General features: G+C 29.5%; 2 protein-coding genes across 6 annotated transcripts; both read left to right on the top strand.

Annotated features, from left to right (window-relative positions):
- Window positions 1-786: 786 nt before the first annotated feature.
- Window positions 787-1,619, top strand: LOC113370516 (protein archease-like). The gene is made up of 3 exons (XM_026611190.1): window positions 787-913; window positions 1,035-1,059; window positions 1,132-1,619. The coding sequence occupies exons 1-3, from the start codon at window positions 865-867 to the stop codon at window positions 1,526-1,528; spliced, it is 471 nt and encodes a 156-aa protein (XP_026466975.1). The 5' UTR covers window positions 787-864; the 3' UTR covers window positions 1,529-1,619.
- Window positions 1,620-2,037: 418 nt separating this feature from the next.
- Window positions 2,038-18,213, top strand: LOC113370030 (transcription factor E2F3-like). Of its 5 annotated transcripts, none has more exons than XM_026610680.1 (6): window positions 2,038-2,396; window positions 2,936-3,174; window positions 14,880-15,237; window positions 15,442-15,668; window positions 15,755-16,223; window positions 17,967-18,213. In XM_026610680.1, exons 2-6 carry the CDS (start codon window positions 2,941-2,943, stop codon window positions 18,089-18,091), a joined length of 1,413 nt encoding a protein of 470 aa, XP_026466465.1. In that variant the 5' UTR covers window positions 2,038-2,396; window positions 2,936-2,940; the 3' UTR covers window positions 18,092-18,213. The 5 variants fall into 5 exon arrangements, with proteins under 5 accessions (XP_026466465.1, XP_026466466.1, XP_026466463.1 ...); XM_026610681.1 differs by having other exon boundaries at window positions 2,040-2,396; window positions 2,845-3,174; window positions 17,970-18,212; XM_026610678.1 differs by having other exon boundaries at window positions 2,040-2,396; window positions 2,845-3,174; window positions 17,967-18,212.
- Window positions 18,214-18,543: the final 330 nt, after the last annotated feature.

Raw genomic sequence — 18,543 nt, 5'->3', positions numbered from 1 at the left:
GGCAACCAGGATTTGCTGTCATCAAGCCTCTCATCAACGACCTAGTCAGCACTGCTTTCACAGATATATTTAATGATTCATTTAGGCATTTTCCTTTGGAAGAAGTTATCAGATAATGTAAACTAGAATAATTTTAAAGATCAAGGACTAAATAATAAGAAAATTTAGATTTATTTATACAAAATTTAAAATTGTATAAATGAGCAAATATTTTGGTAGTGGATGCGAACTTAGTTTTAAGACTTAATATTATGCCATTATCTTGCAATTTGTAAATATTGTTTATTTATTTGTACAAGTGTGAAGAAACTTATTTTTTGTATACATGTTTTGTAATAAAATGATAAAAAAATACTGTTTGTTTTTCATAAGTTATAATTTGGAGGGTTGAAGGGGCTCCTTCTGCTACTAGTGAAGTATTAGTAACAATCATATAGAAGACTTCATATTATCATATATTTGTAATTTATTATTACCAATTATTTATTAAAAGTTTTATGTGATGAATTTCTAAAGTTTGACGATACCACAGCAATGATGTTCCCGCCAAAATTTGTAAAACGCGCCATTGAACCAAGATCATACCAACTCTGTAATGATTTTATTCCATAATTTTTAATTCAATTTTAAGGACATATAGTATCAGAATATACTTTTAAAAGCTCTTGTAAGCAATTGTGAATACAATAAATCATTTTTAAATGCCTTATAATAAACATTTACTGTATTTTAAGGTTTAGTTTTTTTACTTTCTGATATTGCTTAACCTGTTGTTTACATCCATCATAATGGTATGAAGTTGCTCACAAGCTGGCTGTCACTTTAGTAGTCGTGCACGCTGGAATTCTATTTTGACAAGAGAAAATGGCATGTACTATTAATGAGCCCCCACAAGCCCCAGTGAAATATGAATGTAAGTGCAATTTTGGGATACATTACCTGATACTAATTTAATTTAAAATTCACATCACTCTTATATTATTTAAGGCCATGTGTACTTTTGAAGGTTATATTCTTCTGATTTTATTTCACAGATTTGGACCACACAGCTGATGTGCAGTAAGAATTTTGTTTATAATTTTTTATTTGAATCTCTTACAAGTTGATTTAAAACAATATTTTTCTTATTAGATTGCACGCATGGGGTGATTCTTTGAAAGAGGCCTTCGAACAATGTGGTATTTCTATGTTTGGTTATATGACATCAGATGAGTTAAAATCTGTTGAAATAACTCAATGTCATGAAATAGAAGCTCATGGAGATGATTTGGAAGGATTGTTATATCATTTTCTTGATGAATTGTTATTTTTGTTTAGCGCTGAGCCATATTTAATATGCAGTAGGTTAGAGATTTATGAATTCGATGAAGATGATTTTACAATTAAATGTAGATGTTATGGAGAAGAATTTACGATTGGAAAGCATCCACAGGGGACGGAGGTTAAAGCAATTACATACTCGGCTATGCAGATTATTAATGACCCTGAGCATAATCGATATGAATTGTTCGTTATCATTGATATATAGTATTAAGGACATCATATATTTTATCAATCTGATTATTATTGATTGACAATCTGATCATGCACATGGTAAAGCAATTTGAAATTTATTTAATTTGTTTGAGATTTGTTTATTTAAGAGTTTGCAAATTGTATTTGAATGTGTAGTAGAAATGTCATGTTGTGTATGATTTGATTGGTTTATGAATTTTAAGACAAATTGTAAATAATATTTTTATTTAATATTGAAAATGTATTTTTTAAATAAATAAGCACAATGTTATTAAATTTTTGTATTTAGTTCCCAAATGAAAAAAATGAAACCAGTTCCATCTTACATAAGGAACTAGTTTGTCAGTAATTCTATTGTCTAGCAAATCCATGTTTTTCTTCCATATGAAAAATTTTCCCTAGGGTTGCGATTTGCGGGGTTGCCGATGACGCGGCTTTGGGGTTGGTTTCGAAACGTGTCGGTGCGCATGCGCAACGAGTTCGCGCCACCTTTTGCGTCGCCTTGCCAGATGTTCTGAGCATTGTACAAAAAGAGAGGGCAAACGAAACTAAAAGCGGTTACAGTGTATTACAAGTTTATTTATTAAAATTTTCCAATAATTGCAATAAATCATGAATGGTGAAAATGTAATCGGCAATAAAGTGTATGTTAAATTTAGCGGGCGTTTTGCCTGTCACTTTTCCACCAATTGTGCAAGTTTTCTTTGAGCGGTAGGCGTCGTAGCATTTACAAGTACCCATTCGCTCGATCTCGAAGCCGCACGCAGACATTTTTATTTAAATAACGATTATGTAGCATAATTGAATAATTTTTCCGAATTGTAATAATGTTTTTATCTTCCGATATTGATAAACATTGACCTGATGTTCCTGCAAATAAGGTGAGTGGATGTATTGTGTCATATTTGGTTCATTAACCGAGTGGATGTTTTGCTTTACTAATGTTATGTGCGTCGCTAGATGTGTAGCTTCATTTTGGGTGTAAGGTGACGCAGACAAAAATACGTTATTATTGAATGAAATACTATATTTGGTAAACAATTTATTTATTAGATTTGATTAAAAAACAGTGTTTTAACGTAAGATAACATGTAAAAGTAGCATGCGAAATCCATACTTCAGTGAACGTATGCTGAGGTAAGTCACCTTATTGGCGGTGGATAATAACCTAAATTTTTTTTTGGCTATGTCAAAAATAAATCTTTATTTTATCTATATTTTCCTTACGCAAAAACTTTATTCAAATTTCAATTTTTATATAACATATTTGACAGGTCTCACTGCATTCACCTTTACAAAGTTATTCCTACCTAAAACTTTTCTTTGCAGATTTTCTTTTCTAAAACGAAACCTGAAAGATACCACATACTTTTCCTCATGCATGTAAGATAAAGTTTTGTGGAATTGTTTTAAAATAAAGGCAAGATGCGGCGAAGTACTACTAAACGTTCTATGGTGACTGATTACGATGATAGAAGTCTGGGGCCAGTGCTTAAAAAATCCAATGCTAGTCCTGATTTATCAATGGTCAAACAGTACACATCAATTAGCCCTCAGCAGACTACTGTTAGTTATCATTTGGTGGATCATGGCTACGGTGCTACTCCTCAACATCAAATTATGCGGGACATACCAGTTGCTCCACCTAAGACCACAGAGGTAGGAAACTTACCATTTTATCTTTATCTGTTTCACCTTGAATATTATATCAATAGATAATCTATATCAAGCACATTTCTATTAGCAAATTTCTTATAATAAGCTAATCAAACTTCATTGTGGCTTCATAAGCGCAAGAAATCTATTTCCGAAAAACTTTGACCACTTTTTATGTGTTTATATAAATGTGCATATACATGCATTTATCATCAACTTTTGTATTACATGTACAGTGAATTTATTACCGTATTTTATTTATATTTCAAAATGTTTCTTTACTTTGTATTTGTTGCTATATATTCAATTCCATTTGATACTTAATGTCAATAAACAGATGCTTTACAAACTATTTTTTCTCTTGGTCTTTATTTGCTTCCAAAGTTTTGTTTGATATTATTTTATTTATCGATTACATTTAGCCACATTATGCTTTTATGTAGTTCAAACGGTAATGCAGAAAAATAGGGTCAAACAGCTGTTTATTGATGAAAGCCACATTAGGATTATCTTTCTTAAAAGATGTGCATATTCATGCAATCTTGTTGAAATGTCCGTTGAGTTTGTTAGTTGCTTCCAAAAAGATTGTAAATATTATATTTCTTTCATTGAATTTGTTGTCATCATTTTGGGTATAAATTTTATTTTGATCAGCTGTTGGCAACGAATGGAAATATATAAGTACAATTAATGTTCATGAATATCCATGTGTCTTGTTGTTTTCATTTTGGGTTTGGAATGAATTTATTTAGTTAAGTGGTAATGTAATTTCTAAAACTGATCATTAAGTACAGGTAAACCTTTATACATCAATAACAGAACATGTTGTTTGCTATTGAATTGTATTGTGAATTTCAATCACCATCAAAATGAGTAAGATGAGTACCCCGTGATATTTATTAATCTTTATTTTTTATCCTAAAGTGTATTCTAAACTGTTGTGCTTTTTAAGTTCTCCATTTTATACTTTAATAAAATTTATTGCCTTTTCAAATACAAAGCATTTTTAAAGAATTTTCAATGCAACAAGAGTAAATTCATATATGTTGAAATTGAATATATTTATCTTATTGTAACACTTAAAATGATTTATATTTTGAGATTTTTTTTAATGAAATTTGCCAAAATAGTTGCATCAAGTACATGATTTATATTTTGAGTCATTTGTGTACTCATTAATAGAATATTACCCCTTTAATAACTATTTACGGGTACGGTTAATCTAGTTATTGTTTCATACAATCTTTGCTTATCAGACTTTCCATGAACCTGGAAATATTTAGATGAAATTTATAATAGAAATATGAGATACTTTTCTTAACACTTTAAACCATTTAGGTATGACCTCGCATCTGATGTTAATGATTTATATCTTTAATTTAGTTAAATAAGGAACAACAGTTCACAGAGAAAAGTGTTTACTTAAAGGAATTTTATTGATTTTAATTTTAGGATTTTATTTATTTTTTATGGTAAGTTCAAGATTGTTTTTTCTTTGTATATTGATTTTTATGCATATACCTTTTGCAAGTAAAATATAATAGAAATCTGTTGCATTTTTGTTTGGTAATTTAACTTGAGGGTTGAAATTGTATTCCTTAATTGTATTACTTCATTCAATTGCAAAATCTATTTTATTTATTTCTTTGGCAAATTTCTTCTTTATTATTTTTTTTTTTTGACAAAATAAACTTACTTTTTCTTTGGCAAATGATTAGAAAAATTATAGATTTTTTCAAGTAAACTTAGCATCTATCTCACCAATAACACTAACAATATTTGGTTTCTGTAAATAGTTGTCTAAGGCAATTTTGATTTCTTGATTTACCTTTGATACACACGAAATGGCGGATACTTGATTTCATTCTTAAATTTAATTTTTCTATTCGAATCTTAAGCCATTTTTATTTTTATTAGTAGAAATTCTGAGAACATTTCTGTTTTCTATGTAGCTAAGTATGTTCTTTTTATCGTTTCTGTAAAGGAAATTTCATTTAAGGAACTTGTTTTCAAATAATGAATTATTTTATTGGTTATCATTACGGCGAAATCAATTTTTAGATAAATTAAACGAATAAAATTAATTTATGATATCATGAATTAAGTTGAGGATGATGATCAGATGTATCACTGCTCATCATGAATTCTGATGTATCATTTTTATGATGATTTTATGCCACGAAATGACTGGTAACAAAAACACTAATAATTCAATATAGAAAAAGTGAATTTGTAAATCTGTCATTAATATACCTATATCAAAACTTTTATGCTGAAAGTTGAATCAGGGATTTTTTCATTAGTGGATAATGTCGATGATTGATTAAAGAATCAAGTCAAGTCAAGTGAAAATATAGTGGATCATATTGCTTTTCTACTTCTTCAGAATTTTTGGTCCTATTATAATTTGATTATGCAAATCTTTCTTTTTCGGATAGGCTTAGCTTAGATCAAGTATTTGGGAATTAAATGCGTTGTTTTAAAATCAAATTACCAGTATCTATATATTGGAAACGCCTTACTTCGCAATGTGAAGCAACTTGGTTATTTCTATTTTCCTGTCAAGCTGTTTTATTTATAATATAAAATCTTGCGTGTTTTGTAGATATTAACTCTAGTATTTTCTCTTCACATGGTACGGTGCCATTATCAATATTGCCATTGGATCTGCTTGAGTGTATCATAAACCCTTGCAAAATTTAATATATTCTATTATTTCAAATCATTCTATTTAGAAAGATACTAAAAATTTTAGCAATTCTGGATTAAAATTTCTAACTCATATTTTTTTCTATACTTCATATTATGCCTAATCATTGAAGTCGTCATATAACATTTTACATACATGCGTAGATCGGCGTGAAACTGCATAGAATTTGACATTGGTATTGTAAGACTAGTTTTTTGCTTAAAAATCTATAAGAATTGTTCGCGAATAATTAGCTTTTTATATTATTTCAAGGATTTTATTTAAATCGTTTATCATACGTGTAATTATATGGTTCCAACTGTATTCAATTGGTATTGATAATTTTAAATTGATACTAATATTGGCCCTAATTGATAGTCAAAAAGCTGCTTGCATATGTCGTGATAATGAAATGTTGTTTATTTCAAATTTAATAATAAAAATTTAAAGGTTTTATTTGCAAAATGGAGGAAATAAATGATTAAGCAATCGCATTTATAATTTTCTACTTAGCAATCAGATCTATTCTTTGTATTCTATGAGTTGTTGTGTTGTAATTGTTACAGTGTGGCATTATTAGCAGGCAACCCAGTGGTTGTTCTAGTAGCTTTTTCTTATAATGATTTATTTATATATATTTGGAATTCTGAAATTCTAAGTCTAATTGAAAAAAAAAGAGATTTACATAAACAAATGATCCAATGACGGAAAATTCTGGAGTAAAAATGCAATATAATCTTCATGACTCAATTATTCTTCAATCAATCATCGACATTATTAACTAATTAAAAAATCCTTGATTCAACTTTCAGCATAAAAGTTTTTCAAATATAAGTTCCATTCGTTTAAGCTATTATTATTAATGCTGGTTTTCATCGAGTGGAAAATTTGCTTATCTTAATATTAAAAATAGATAAAGAAATAATTGATGGTTTAAGGATATGCACTACACTATGTAATAACATTAAAACTGCCTTATTTGTACAATTATTTTTCATAATTGTACTAACAGAAGAACTGTTTACAAAAATGTTTGTGCGATCTGTAGACAATAATGTAGAATTTTTTTTAAAGAAATTCATATTTTCATTCATATTGCATTCTATTATTAGACTATGTCAGCGGTCGGGGAACTTTTTTAATCATTGCCCAAAATATTTTTGTCTAAGTTGATATTACCATCATGGCGAAGAGAAATTACCCACATAGGTCAACTACATAGCAAATACAATAAATATCAATTAAAAATAGGTACTTTTTACCTCCAAAAATTCAATTTTTATCCCATTCGGGGTAATTTACCCCGGTTCACCGACCATTAGACTATGTCGTAGTAGCTACGTTAAGATGATCATGCTTAATACGATTTTTTTGCATAATACGCCACTTTACACCGGTTCCTGCCCTTTAAAGCATGTTGATCCTATCCCATTTAATATGTAATACATCAATGTGTAATAAATTTTCTCGCTTAAGACGCGTTTTTGGTCCTGGACTTGGCAAATTGTTTTAGCAGGGTTCTACTGATACTATATATAATATATGCAGCGCTATATATTTATATTCTAAAAGGCTATTTCACTCAAAAATCATATTTAGGAATATATTTTTACTGCTGCTTAATATCAACCTATTCGAAATGGAATAGATTTTCAAGCCTTGTCGTTGCGGCATCAACGATTTATTTTTTAACATTTTAAGGGGCTTATGTAAATAAATAAATAATTTTGCAAAATAATCCGTATCCTACTGGATTAACAGCATTTTGTAGATATTACTGTATTTATAAAAAATTTAAATGAATTTAATCGGTCACTGTATAATTTCGCCTGTATCTACTATCCAACCCTCTTGTGAATCCGCAGTGCAAGAATTTCGTTAGTGTTAGAATATCGAGTCTCAATTTGACAACGTAGCACCTACTCGGTACATCATCTTCTAAATCGAGGGAATAAACATACATATAATATGCGTTATGTGTGCTCCTTTTCGAATTGTATGTATAAATCTTGCTGTTTGCCCTACATTACGTTACATTACATTAGAGGTCCATAATTCTTTAGAATATACGGTTGGAAGCAGCCGCACCCGGCTGCATCGGAAACCTAGCGAAAAACGTTTTTGTAATACACAACAATAGATAAGAACGTCGTATAGTTGTTGATTAACGTAAGAGCAATAACCTTACTACTAGATCCCATTGAATGACCGAATTTGATCTTGATCTATGACAGATGTAAATAAATCTATCACCTCGGTTTTGTTGTTTTCTAATAATTATACAAGTTTGGTATCAAAATTTAGATGCATCGAAGCTACAATATTTCTATTCGTATCAGTTTCGAACACTTTACTCATAGTTGTTTCAATTAGTGACATATTCTTGAAGTTATCAGTATGTAAATTTATTTAGATTTTTTACAAGTATCACGGTAAACAACCACAAGGTTCTAAGTTTTATACCCAGCTTCAACAGTTTGATAGGGAGCAGTAGTGATGTCAGTTTTCATTTGAAACAGATCTAAATATTTATTTATTCCATCCCTTCAGAGCCCTCAGAATAGCTTCAAATGGGCTTCAAAATACAATTATAATAATACATAAAATAAGATACAAAAAGAGCTTTAGTCATACAACCACAAAGCTAACTTTCTATTGAAAGTAATTTTTAATGAAAAGTAATTTTTAGATGATATTGAAAGTAATTTCTAGAGAAAATTAATGGTATACGAGTATATTAGAAGTATTAGAATTAGAACTAAATACGTTTTCAAGTGAAAATAGCTCCTCGGAGCATTGATGCAATATAAGGTATTTCATCAATTATTATATAACCTAACATAATTCGCCAATCCTATAACTGGGAAGGAACCCAGTGGTTGTTCTTTCTTTCTGTGTTATATGATATTTCACCACTATTAGAAGTGTCTAATAATCTCACCACAAATAAAAAGGTCAACTACCGGGTTGTCTTCTAATAATGCTAGGATATAGGAATTACATCACAATAGTTCAACTTTTATGTAACGATTTTCAAGAATATTTGAAATGAAAAATTGAAGTCAAGACAAAATCAAACGAACTCATAAAATAAGTATAATCAATCAGTTACTTAACTATATTTTTTCAAGTCAAAACCGGGTAAGTTTTAGTTATGCTAATCCGGGACGGGCGAGGGGGGTGGTATGAATGCAAAAAAATATAATATGATTTTAAAATAATAAATACTATTTAAAAATGCAATAAAAATCCGTTTTTTAATCGTAATTACTGTCTAAGAACTTCAATATTCGATTAAGTATATGTTATATTTTACCGTATATTATTTATTTTTCCACTTTCAAACTTATAAAATTTTGGTCAATTTTCTTCATAATCACAGCTTTTAATATTTAGAAAATTTATTTATTCTTATAACTTATATGATTTTAAAATTATACCAATCTGCTTAATAGGCCTTCGGCGCTTTGATACTATGTTGCAACTATCCTATAACATAGCATTATCAGAAGGCAACCCATCGGCTTTCCTTAATCTTTGTGATATATCCCATCACTATTAAAAATATCTAACATCAATCTTATCACAAAGAGAGAAAAGGCAATCACCAGGTTGACTTCTAATAATGCTAGACAAAAGACCAATGGTCGGGGAACCGGAGTAAATTACCACAAATGGGGTAAAAATTGAATTTTTGGGGTAAAGTATGTAATTTAAATTGATATTAGCTGGAGGTATGGAGGAAATCTTTCTTTTCCGTATGGGTAATATCAACTTTGATAAAAATATTTTTGGGTAATGTTTAAAAAAGTTACCCGACCGTTGCAATAGACCATACATCACAACAGCTCATGATACAATAATTGTAAGATCTGAATGTTTAAAACAATCAACATTTTGAGTTTCTCACTATCAATCTGTTATTCAAAATGAATAATAATAAAATTGTGTTGTTGTTAAAATTAAACTTGTGTCATTTTACGTTTCTGATGCTCCCCTTGAATGTTCCTTCGTGAAAGTTACGCATATTATAAGCCAATTCGACCGGCGCTCTTCTGTCAAATCAAAAAATAGCGCACGGAATTAAAGGTTCTGCCCATTCTGTCTGTAAGGCTACCGAAACTGGTTCTGCAACATTTTTCATTTTTTTTACCCTTTGCGAAACCTATAACCGCAAAGCACGCCGAGAAATGTTCTGTTGTCGTTTTTCTCACTTTGTTTTCTGCCAGCCCTTTAAAAATCCAGTTCTTGGGTCTCATATGATGCTCCACAGCTCTCTAAAATTCTTTGATTTGGGCGATTTGCTTCAGTTTTGTACGAGGAAAAAAAAGATTCCTGTATGCACTTTCCTTTGTCGACACTCTGATAAAGGTCTTTATTTTCTAAGTTGGCCTACTGATCAAAATTATTACATTGATTTGGATATGTACACATGGAATCTTCTTGAAATAATTATTTGAAATATTAAATAATATTTATTTAATTTCAAGCCTATTCAGTAATTAACCCTTGCCACTCAGATGCCGCCTCACCGGCGGTTAAATACGTATTAATTCTGCTTATAATGAGTGGAAAGGAATTGCAAGTGCAAGTGCAATTGCAAGCAACTAATTTCGAAGTACCAAAGGCAAGTTTTTGTAGATTATGCCAGGTTAATAATTTTTGTCAATAGTTTGACGAAATATATGCACTTTACTCTTTGCCCATATGCAGATTTTTTAACGGGTATCATAACTACGTGTTTTATGAGCTGTATTTGCTATCGTACTTCCAAAACTAGTATTTTTCTCGAGAACAACTCCTTTTTTTATGACTATACATATTAGATATGTATATCCAATAGTGCTGGCGTACATGTGTTGCAGCAATGCCCACGAAGGGCGATTTTTATACCATACTGCTTGATATCGAGCTAACAGAGGTTGTAATCGAATTCTGCTATATAAAGATAAATTTATTTGTGCCTTACCCTTTGACTATATGAAGATTTTTTTAACGGGAATCATAATTACATGTTCTATGATCTGTATTTGCTATAGTACATCCAAAACTTTCTCGAGAACAACAACCACTCTTTTTTATGTGCAGACTATACAAATTATATATGTGTATATCTAATAGTGTTGGCGTGTATGTGTTGCAGCAATGCCTACGAAGGGCGATTTTTATATCATACTGCTCGATATCGACTGACAAGGGTTAAAATCGAATCCTGGACTAGTTTGTGCTGATCCACGTTCTTAACCATTATACCACGACGGGCTCAAGCTATGTAAAGATAAATTTATTTTATTATATTCACTATTTCTCTATTTAATTTTTCATAAGATACAATCTCTATTTATTATTATTGTTTAATGAATTCATTATTTGCCAAAGAGATTTTTTTTGGTTTTCCTTCCTACGACTTGCCTCTTTCAAACCATTCTCAATTTACTTTTCCTTACTTTTTTACTTTGATTTTTCTTTGGTATGATATCTTTTTACGAGACAAATATTAACTAAATGTCGTGGAATAAAAATCTATACAAATTAATGTTCAATTGATACCATCTGTATTTCACGGTATTGAAATTTGTTTGAATAGTATTTTAAAAGACCTTGTATAAACGCACTGGAGCGTTCGATTTAATAAGAGATGCATAAAATAAATACACATTTATGGCGAAAATGTTCTATTGTCGAAAAACATTTCATACATTTTGTCGCATTTGGAAATATCAAGTCTAATCATTTTATTTTAAAAATTTTAGCGATATGTTAACGATTCTTGTTGATAAAAGATTAGATACAATTAATCTTTATTCAGTTATTTCTTCGCAGATTTTTTTAATAAAAAAAAACTTCCTGTAAGTTTTTGGAACCAATTTTGAGATCAATTAATATTTATCGCAGATTCAAATATGTAATATAAATAGAAGTCCATTTACCTTTATTATAAAGCATGTACATCATAAATGAACACAAATTTGATTCATTATAATTAAATTTAGATGTAATTCCACGAAATTTTGGCATTTTTTAACATTAATAGGAATATTTCATTAAATGTGGTACAACGCTCTTGCCGAAAACTTCCATCATGCAAAAATAGACTTGTACTTTACTCCGGTGTAAATATATTTACACAGCATAACAATTATATGTGTATACTGATTATTTTACATAATAATAATAATTACTCCAATATACTAATTTATAATAATTCATAATTTTAAATGTTTGTATTCAAAGCTTGTAGTAATATATTCTAAAAGCTGTTCCAATTGATCCAATTATTTCTATATATTTATAATGTCCAATTATAATATCCAATTGAACCAAAATTTGCTATTTATGCTAAATGAGAATAAGTTTACTCTCGTTCATCATCTAACTTTATATAAATTAGATCCTGATTTCATGATACATTTTTTTTTTTGGGCTATGAGCATCAACAATTCTTTGTCCTATCAAAAAATCATTGAGTGAGAATAAATCTCCTTATCCTTGGATGTGAAATTTCACATTACACCAATGCTCAGATTTACGGTTTTCTTGTCCCATTAATACTGTACCATTTTAATTCATATAAATTCATACCTCGATTCTTTTTCCCCTTATACGACGATTATATGTTACCTTATATAATCAGTATTACCTATCCCATCTATAGCATGTTTGCATCTGCCCTAAAAGTCGTTGATCGACTAAAAAGGTGACAGATGTTTCTAAAGAAAAACATTCTTTCCTTGCTCAGTACTGGTACTCACATTTTTACCCCCGAGTCTTTGTCAAAAGGTAATAAGGAAGGTGTGCGATAATAATATGACCTTATTTTTATTGGGAAGAGTTCTACAATTTTTTGTCGAGTAACGCAAGAGGTTGATGGATTGAGAAAAAATTAATTTCGGTTTGTCTAATTAATTCATATCAGCAATGGTAATAATAATAACTACATATATATTTAATTCACATAGAACTTTTTTATAACGATTTTTGAAGATTATTTGAAATTAGTAATAAGTTTTACAAGTTTTTAAATTAGGGGTAGTTCGAAACAAAAATTCTTAGGCATTTATTACAATCGATCAGTTTTCATATTTAGTTTATTAATTGCCTAACACAAGAATGAATAAAGCTGTAGTATTAAGTGAATTTATTTATATTCTATGATTCATATAATATAATAGAAGTTCAAGACTATACATACAAAGAATCAGATATTGTTTAACAAGTATGAACTCTGGGAAAGCCATGTAGATCTATTTTTTTTATATGACTTACTTTAATGATATCGTATTCTTATACTTTATAGATGCAATAATTATTTTTATAGTATGTACCTCATTTTGCAGGTATAAGGTAAAGAATCAAATTTCCAAGTTAAAGATACAGATAAGGGTTGGAAACAAAAACATCTGATGCTCTTTTATCAAATATACTCACACATTTGTTCTTTATAAATTAAATTATAATTTAATTTTGAATATTATTTTTGAGATAATATTGATAGCAGGACGATATAAAACAAATAAAAAATCTTTAGCATTTCTAAACAAATACACCAAGTAGTATTTAATTAAAAGTCCTTTATCATAGTACTGCATTTTGCTTTTATAATATATTCTATTACTACATAACTTACTGAAATCAAAATATCTAAAGTAGATTTATTTTTTTGATAAGGGCCTGTCATGGGTTAATGGTACGAGCTTTGGTCTTGCAAACACAGGTATTATGTTCCATACCCAAATCAAGCAGCAGTGACACCAGTTTTCCGTACAGATATATATATATATAATAATACTTTACTACGTATTTTACATTATTATTCAAGTAATTCCAATTATAATAATATAGATGGGTGAATTGGGGTGCCACCTAAAAAGATCTTCAAAAATAAGGAACTCAATCTAATAAATGAACTTATGATTAAATTTATAATATTAATTACAATATAATATATAGATTCCTAAAAAGAATTTAATTTGATGGTTATTACAAGTTTTCTACTAAAGCAACTAAATTTAGATATCCAATCGTTTTTAAAGAAAAAGAATTTAAATGTTATTTGTTGTTATCCTGAGATACTCTATCATAGCAACTGCATTTAGATATTATTTATTCAACATCTCGTGGGTAAGTTATTGTAATCGTCCAAAAATCGAATTGCATATCTTTACCTTTTCTGAACATTCTCAGAAAAAATGTATGTGTGTGTGTGTGTGTGTGTGTGTGTGAATGTATGTATGTATGTGTGGACACAATTTTTCGTCCACGTTTTCGGGCGCACTGATCAACGGATTTGAATGGTTAAAAAAACATTCGATTCCTATTGATAGATAGATGTGCTGATTAGTTTTTGGCAAAGACAGGTCTAGCCGTTTCGGAGATACGAAGCAAAGAGTGCAGATAGAAATCGAGTTTTTATAACTTTGTGATTATTTTTATATAATTCTTATAAATATTATCCGATATTACGGAATTTATAATAATCTTTTTGAAAACATTTAATATTCCTCGAACATTTCGTTACGGTACGGGAAGTTCCAGCCTTAAGGCACGATGCCATACACCACTAGTTTATATTTGGTATAGTAATATTGTTTATATTTATATATATAATAAGGATGCATTGTTCTATTGATTAAAATTGATGAACAATACAATGTTTTCTTTTTGAATACGAGTAAGTTGATACATCATACGTCATCCATCGTCGGATTATATTTTGGTTATCTTGAGTACGGAATTTGCTGTAGGTGTGTGAGGGTTGTTGTTGAGGTTATAAATCAAAAATATCTTTATGAAGTACATCAAAGCAGTATGTGAAATGGAATACTATTATAAACATAAAGTAATAATGGCATAAAATATAATTCATATAATTTATCAATAAAGAACTTTTTTTGATGACTTGTTAACAAGTACCACACCTTGTAGTACCTGTACCTGTCATTAAATGTTACTCATTAAGTTGATTAATATTTTATACACCTGTATATATTTATTATATTAATTCTTCCTTTTCTTTTAGGCTGTCAAACGTCGACTTAACTTGAACATGACAAGTTCAGTCCCAGTTCCTCCTCCTCGACCAAAATTTAGGACTCCCAAACAAAGGAATCCCAGAGGTGGCGGGCAAGGATCTCGTGGTGGTGGTAGCAACGCTGGCAAAAAGGTGGAACGTACACGTTATGACACATCACTCGGATTACTCACGAAGAAGTTTGTGCAGTTACTTGAAAACTCTCCCGATGGAGTTGTTGACCTAAATGTTGCTAGTATACAATTAGATGTTCAAAAGCGCAGAATCTATGATATAACAAATGTACTGGAGGGTATAGGAATATTAGAAAAGAAATCCAAGAATAATATTCAATGGAAATGTGGCGGTAAGAATCAACTGCAACTTATTTGTTTTTTACGAACTCACACTTCTTGATGCAATAAATTCAGAAAGCTTAATGATAATTAAATAGTCCTTAGAAATGTTCATGATATTTTCTCAATATGGAGTAAAGAGCAGTTTTTTTTATTTCTGGCGAGGGTTACTCATTTTACAAGTTTATTCAGTATTTGTTTTTTATTATCAATAGGTGCAGTGGAAAGTTCAGACCTTAAAACTCTTCAAAAAGATATTGAAATGTTAGAGTCAAAAGAAAATATGCTTGACTCTCTACTGCAAAATGCTGAATGCGAGTTAAGACAGCTTTCAGAAAACAAAAGTTATGCTTACATCACTTATGCAGATCTTAAAAGCATACCAGACTTTGCAGATCAGACTGTCATAGGAATTAAGGCTCCACCAGAAGCACAATTAAAGGTATTATTTTTATATATCAACTGTATATCAGATTCAATTTCAACTTCAATATTTTTCTACTATTAACACATTATTTGTTTCAAAAGGTACCAAATCCTAATGCTGATGGATATGAAATATACATGAAGACTGATACTGGTGAAATAGAAGTATTTGTGTGTCCTGAGAATGGAAACAATGCACAAGTACCTTTTGAACCATCAGACCCGCTATTACAAGATATAAAGCCATTATTGACCCCGGTGTATGAAGACTTTAAACATAGAACTAGTCCACGGTACAAATCTAGACCTTTAAGTCGACACTTAGGTTCTGCTCAGAGAAACTTAAATACAACACTGAGCTTAACTGATAATAAGAACAGTCAATCACCTCTTATTAAAGAAGAACCGATTGATTACTTACAACAAACTGTTACGTATCCTGTGATTTCTAAAGCTTTTAATGTTCCTAAAGACGAACCTATCGACAATAACACATTAGGATCAAAATATGATCTTATGTCTGATGTGAGTAACTTCAATCCTATGGATTCGATGCAGAACCAACATGATGGTGAGTGTGCTTTGATCCTATATATTTATTTTCTTAAACTATATTTAATCTTATATGTCAAGTTAAATATTCTTTGCTGAAATAGGAGTGTTAATGATTGCATGACTGTATGCACAGACTTGATACTTGGTTTACTAATATTCATACAGCATTCTTCATTCATTATATTAATATTGAGATGATTATTAATTGGATTTTAAAATTTAAGCAGTTTATTCCAAATTTATGTATGTTCATTTCTGCTTCAATGCTCAAAAAATATTCTCAATATTTTTATAACGAATTCAGACAAATCTGATTCTCTTAGCAAAGTTTTTGTTACTTACTTCAAATGTGGGAGATCCTGGAGACTATTGGTATTTTATTTTACTAACAATGTAAATTTTAATTGGGTTAACAACATGAAACAACAAACAAAGCATGCTCATAGTTCAAATTAATGAATCTGTTTAAGGGTTGCTTGTAGGGACTCAGGTTGGGATACGTTGCTTTTAAATTCGCATCACAGTCTGAGTTCTTGCTAAGCTTTCCTTATCATCTACAATGATAAAAAGATGTATATTTTTAAAAGTATCTCTATGATGGCATGGCAAATTCTGAAATAATTAATATTCTGGCAGTTTGTGTTTTTGATTTTGAATATATCATGATCATATTAAATATCATGAACAAATCTATCTTTAATCATTTTTTTCCATGAACATTTTTGAAATTTCGTACCCGAAACCCATAATTTGTCAGAATATGAATTGAATAGCAATTTTTAAACAAAATTAATATAATTTAAGGAGCATTCTTCTGATCTATTATTTTCGGAGATTTATCTGCATAATCACGATAATTTTCCCTTGTTTCTTTCTCCTACGAAACTTTAAACGCGTTTTTTTCTATCTGTCTGTTTGACTACTATACCCATGATTTCTTATTTTCTACTGGACCCATTTACTTGAAATTTGTACAGAGTCTTCTTTCTTGAATTCTTCAGTATGAACAAGTTTAAAAAAACATTTTTTTTTATTCTTCAGATTATTTGGAGGTCTGAAATCATGGGTATGGTTAGGTGCTAATTTTTCGAGACTCGCCACTTCATCAACTAGAATTAAATCTTTGACTATTATTATTTAAAAAAAAAAAAATAGGAAAAATATTGTTTGCTTTTTTATTATGGTTTTTCAAAAATCGCATAATGAACATAGTGCTATTTTTATATTTTCTATTGAACAAAATATTCATTAAGTTATTATATTCATTATTTTTGTTGCTCTGTAACATTTAACATTATTCCTAATTGGTGGTTTGATCATTGGAGGAATGTAACACAATCTAACAATAAATGAAATTATAGATTATTTGGAATATAATATTATTATTTAACATTCTAATGCTTCATTTTAAAACTGGGTGCTGTAAGATATTCTTGAGTTGAATGTTGTGTTGCTGCCAAAACATTACTATATATATGTAGCACCATGGGATTCAGCTCTGGCGTATCTATATTCTACTAACATTTCAACCTTAAATTGTTTGGGAGTCAATATTATCTATTTGACGGTGATAACAAATAGTCGACAAAATATGATGCTGTTTTAATAACACACTAGAAATAATTTTGTCTCCAAATTCATAGATAAACTAAAACAAAATGGAAGTGGTCTCACAAATTTGTTTGTATTTTTTTCTATAATATTTTGGTTCATATATACATATTTTTAATTTATTTATACTTATTTTTCTGTGTTTCAGCAGACCCCTTAGTTTGCTCGTTCGAGCCCTTTCTGTCGTTGGAACCTCCTCTTGGGGATACTGACTATTCGTTCAGCCTTGGCACGGAAGAAGGTCTATCAGATCTTTTTGACTTCGATTTTTAATGAAGCTGACTTCAATTCTCCTGTTAAGTTCCTCACATTCAAGATCAACTCTTTCTTGATTCAATGTTTCAATGTTTCTACATTGTGTTGATCATTTTAATGGGGATTAATTTCTCACTTATATTTAGTGTATAAATATGTTACATGAATATTGAAATATGTACATACAATGCTGAATAATTACAAATTAAGTTAAGTGTGATAAAACTTAAAAAGAGGAAAATATGGATGAAACTCTACCTTAGGTGCCTGATTTTCTTATTTATACATGAAACTTGAAATAAATAACCAAAATTTGAACAGTATAAATATCATTGTTTTCCAAAACTTGTTTATGTTAATCTTATAAATATCATTTGTATTATTAAGTCTTGATTCTAAATTCTATGCTTATTTGTAGCATTTAAAAATAATTTTATATATGTAAAAAGGTGCATGTGTTGATTCGCTGC

This window comes from Ctenocephalides felis, unplaced genomic scaffold, assembly GCF_003426905.1.
Source record: "Ctenocephalides felis isolate EL2017-DRISC unplaced genomic scaffold, ASM342690v1 CF-g0.4_SCAFFOLD_01492, whole genome shotgun sequence".
Classification (NCBI taxonomy): domain Eukaryota; kingdom Metazoa; phylum Arthropoda; class Insecta; order Siphonaptera; family Pulicidae; genus Ctenocephalides; species Ctenocephalides felis.
This window is presented reverse-complemented; position numbering and strand designations above follow the sequence as displayed.

What these genes read in the sequence shown, in the direction of transcription:
- LOC113370030 (XM_026610680.1), top strand. Translation starts at nt 2,941, where the DNA reads ATGCGGCGAAGTACTACTAAACGTTCTATGGTGACTGATTACGATGAT. An exon ending in CTCCACCTAAGACCACAGAG is followed by an intron (nt 3,175 to 14,879) that starts GTAGGAAACTTA and finishes CTTTTCTTTTAG; the next exon opens with GCTGTCAAACGTCGACTTAA. An exon ending in TATTCAATGGAAATGTGGCG is followed by an intron (nt 15,238 to 15,441) that starts GTAAGAATCAAC and finishes TATTATCAATAG; the next exon opens with GTGCAGTGGAAAGTTCAGAC.
- LOC113370516 (XM_026611190.1), top strand. Translation starts at nt 865, where the DNA reads ATGGCATGTACTATTAATGAGCCCCCACAAGCCCCAGTGAAATATGAA. An exon ending in AGCCCCAGTGAAATATGAAT is followed by an intron (nt 914 to 1,034) that starts GTAAGTGCAATT and finishes TTTATTTCACAG; the next exon opens with ATTTGGACCACACAGCTGAT. An exon ending in GACCACACAGCTGATGTGCA is followed by an intron (nt 1,060 to 1,131) that starts GTAAGAATTTTG and finishes TTTTCTTATTAG; the next exon opens with ATTGCACGCATGGGGTGATT.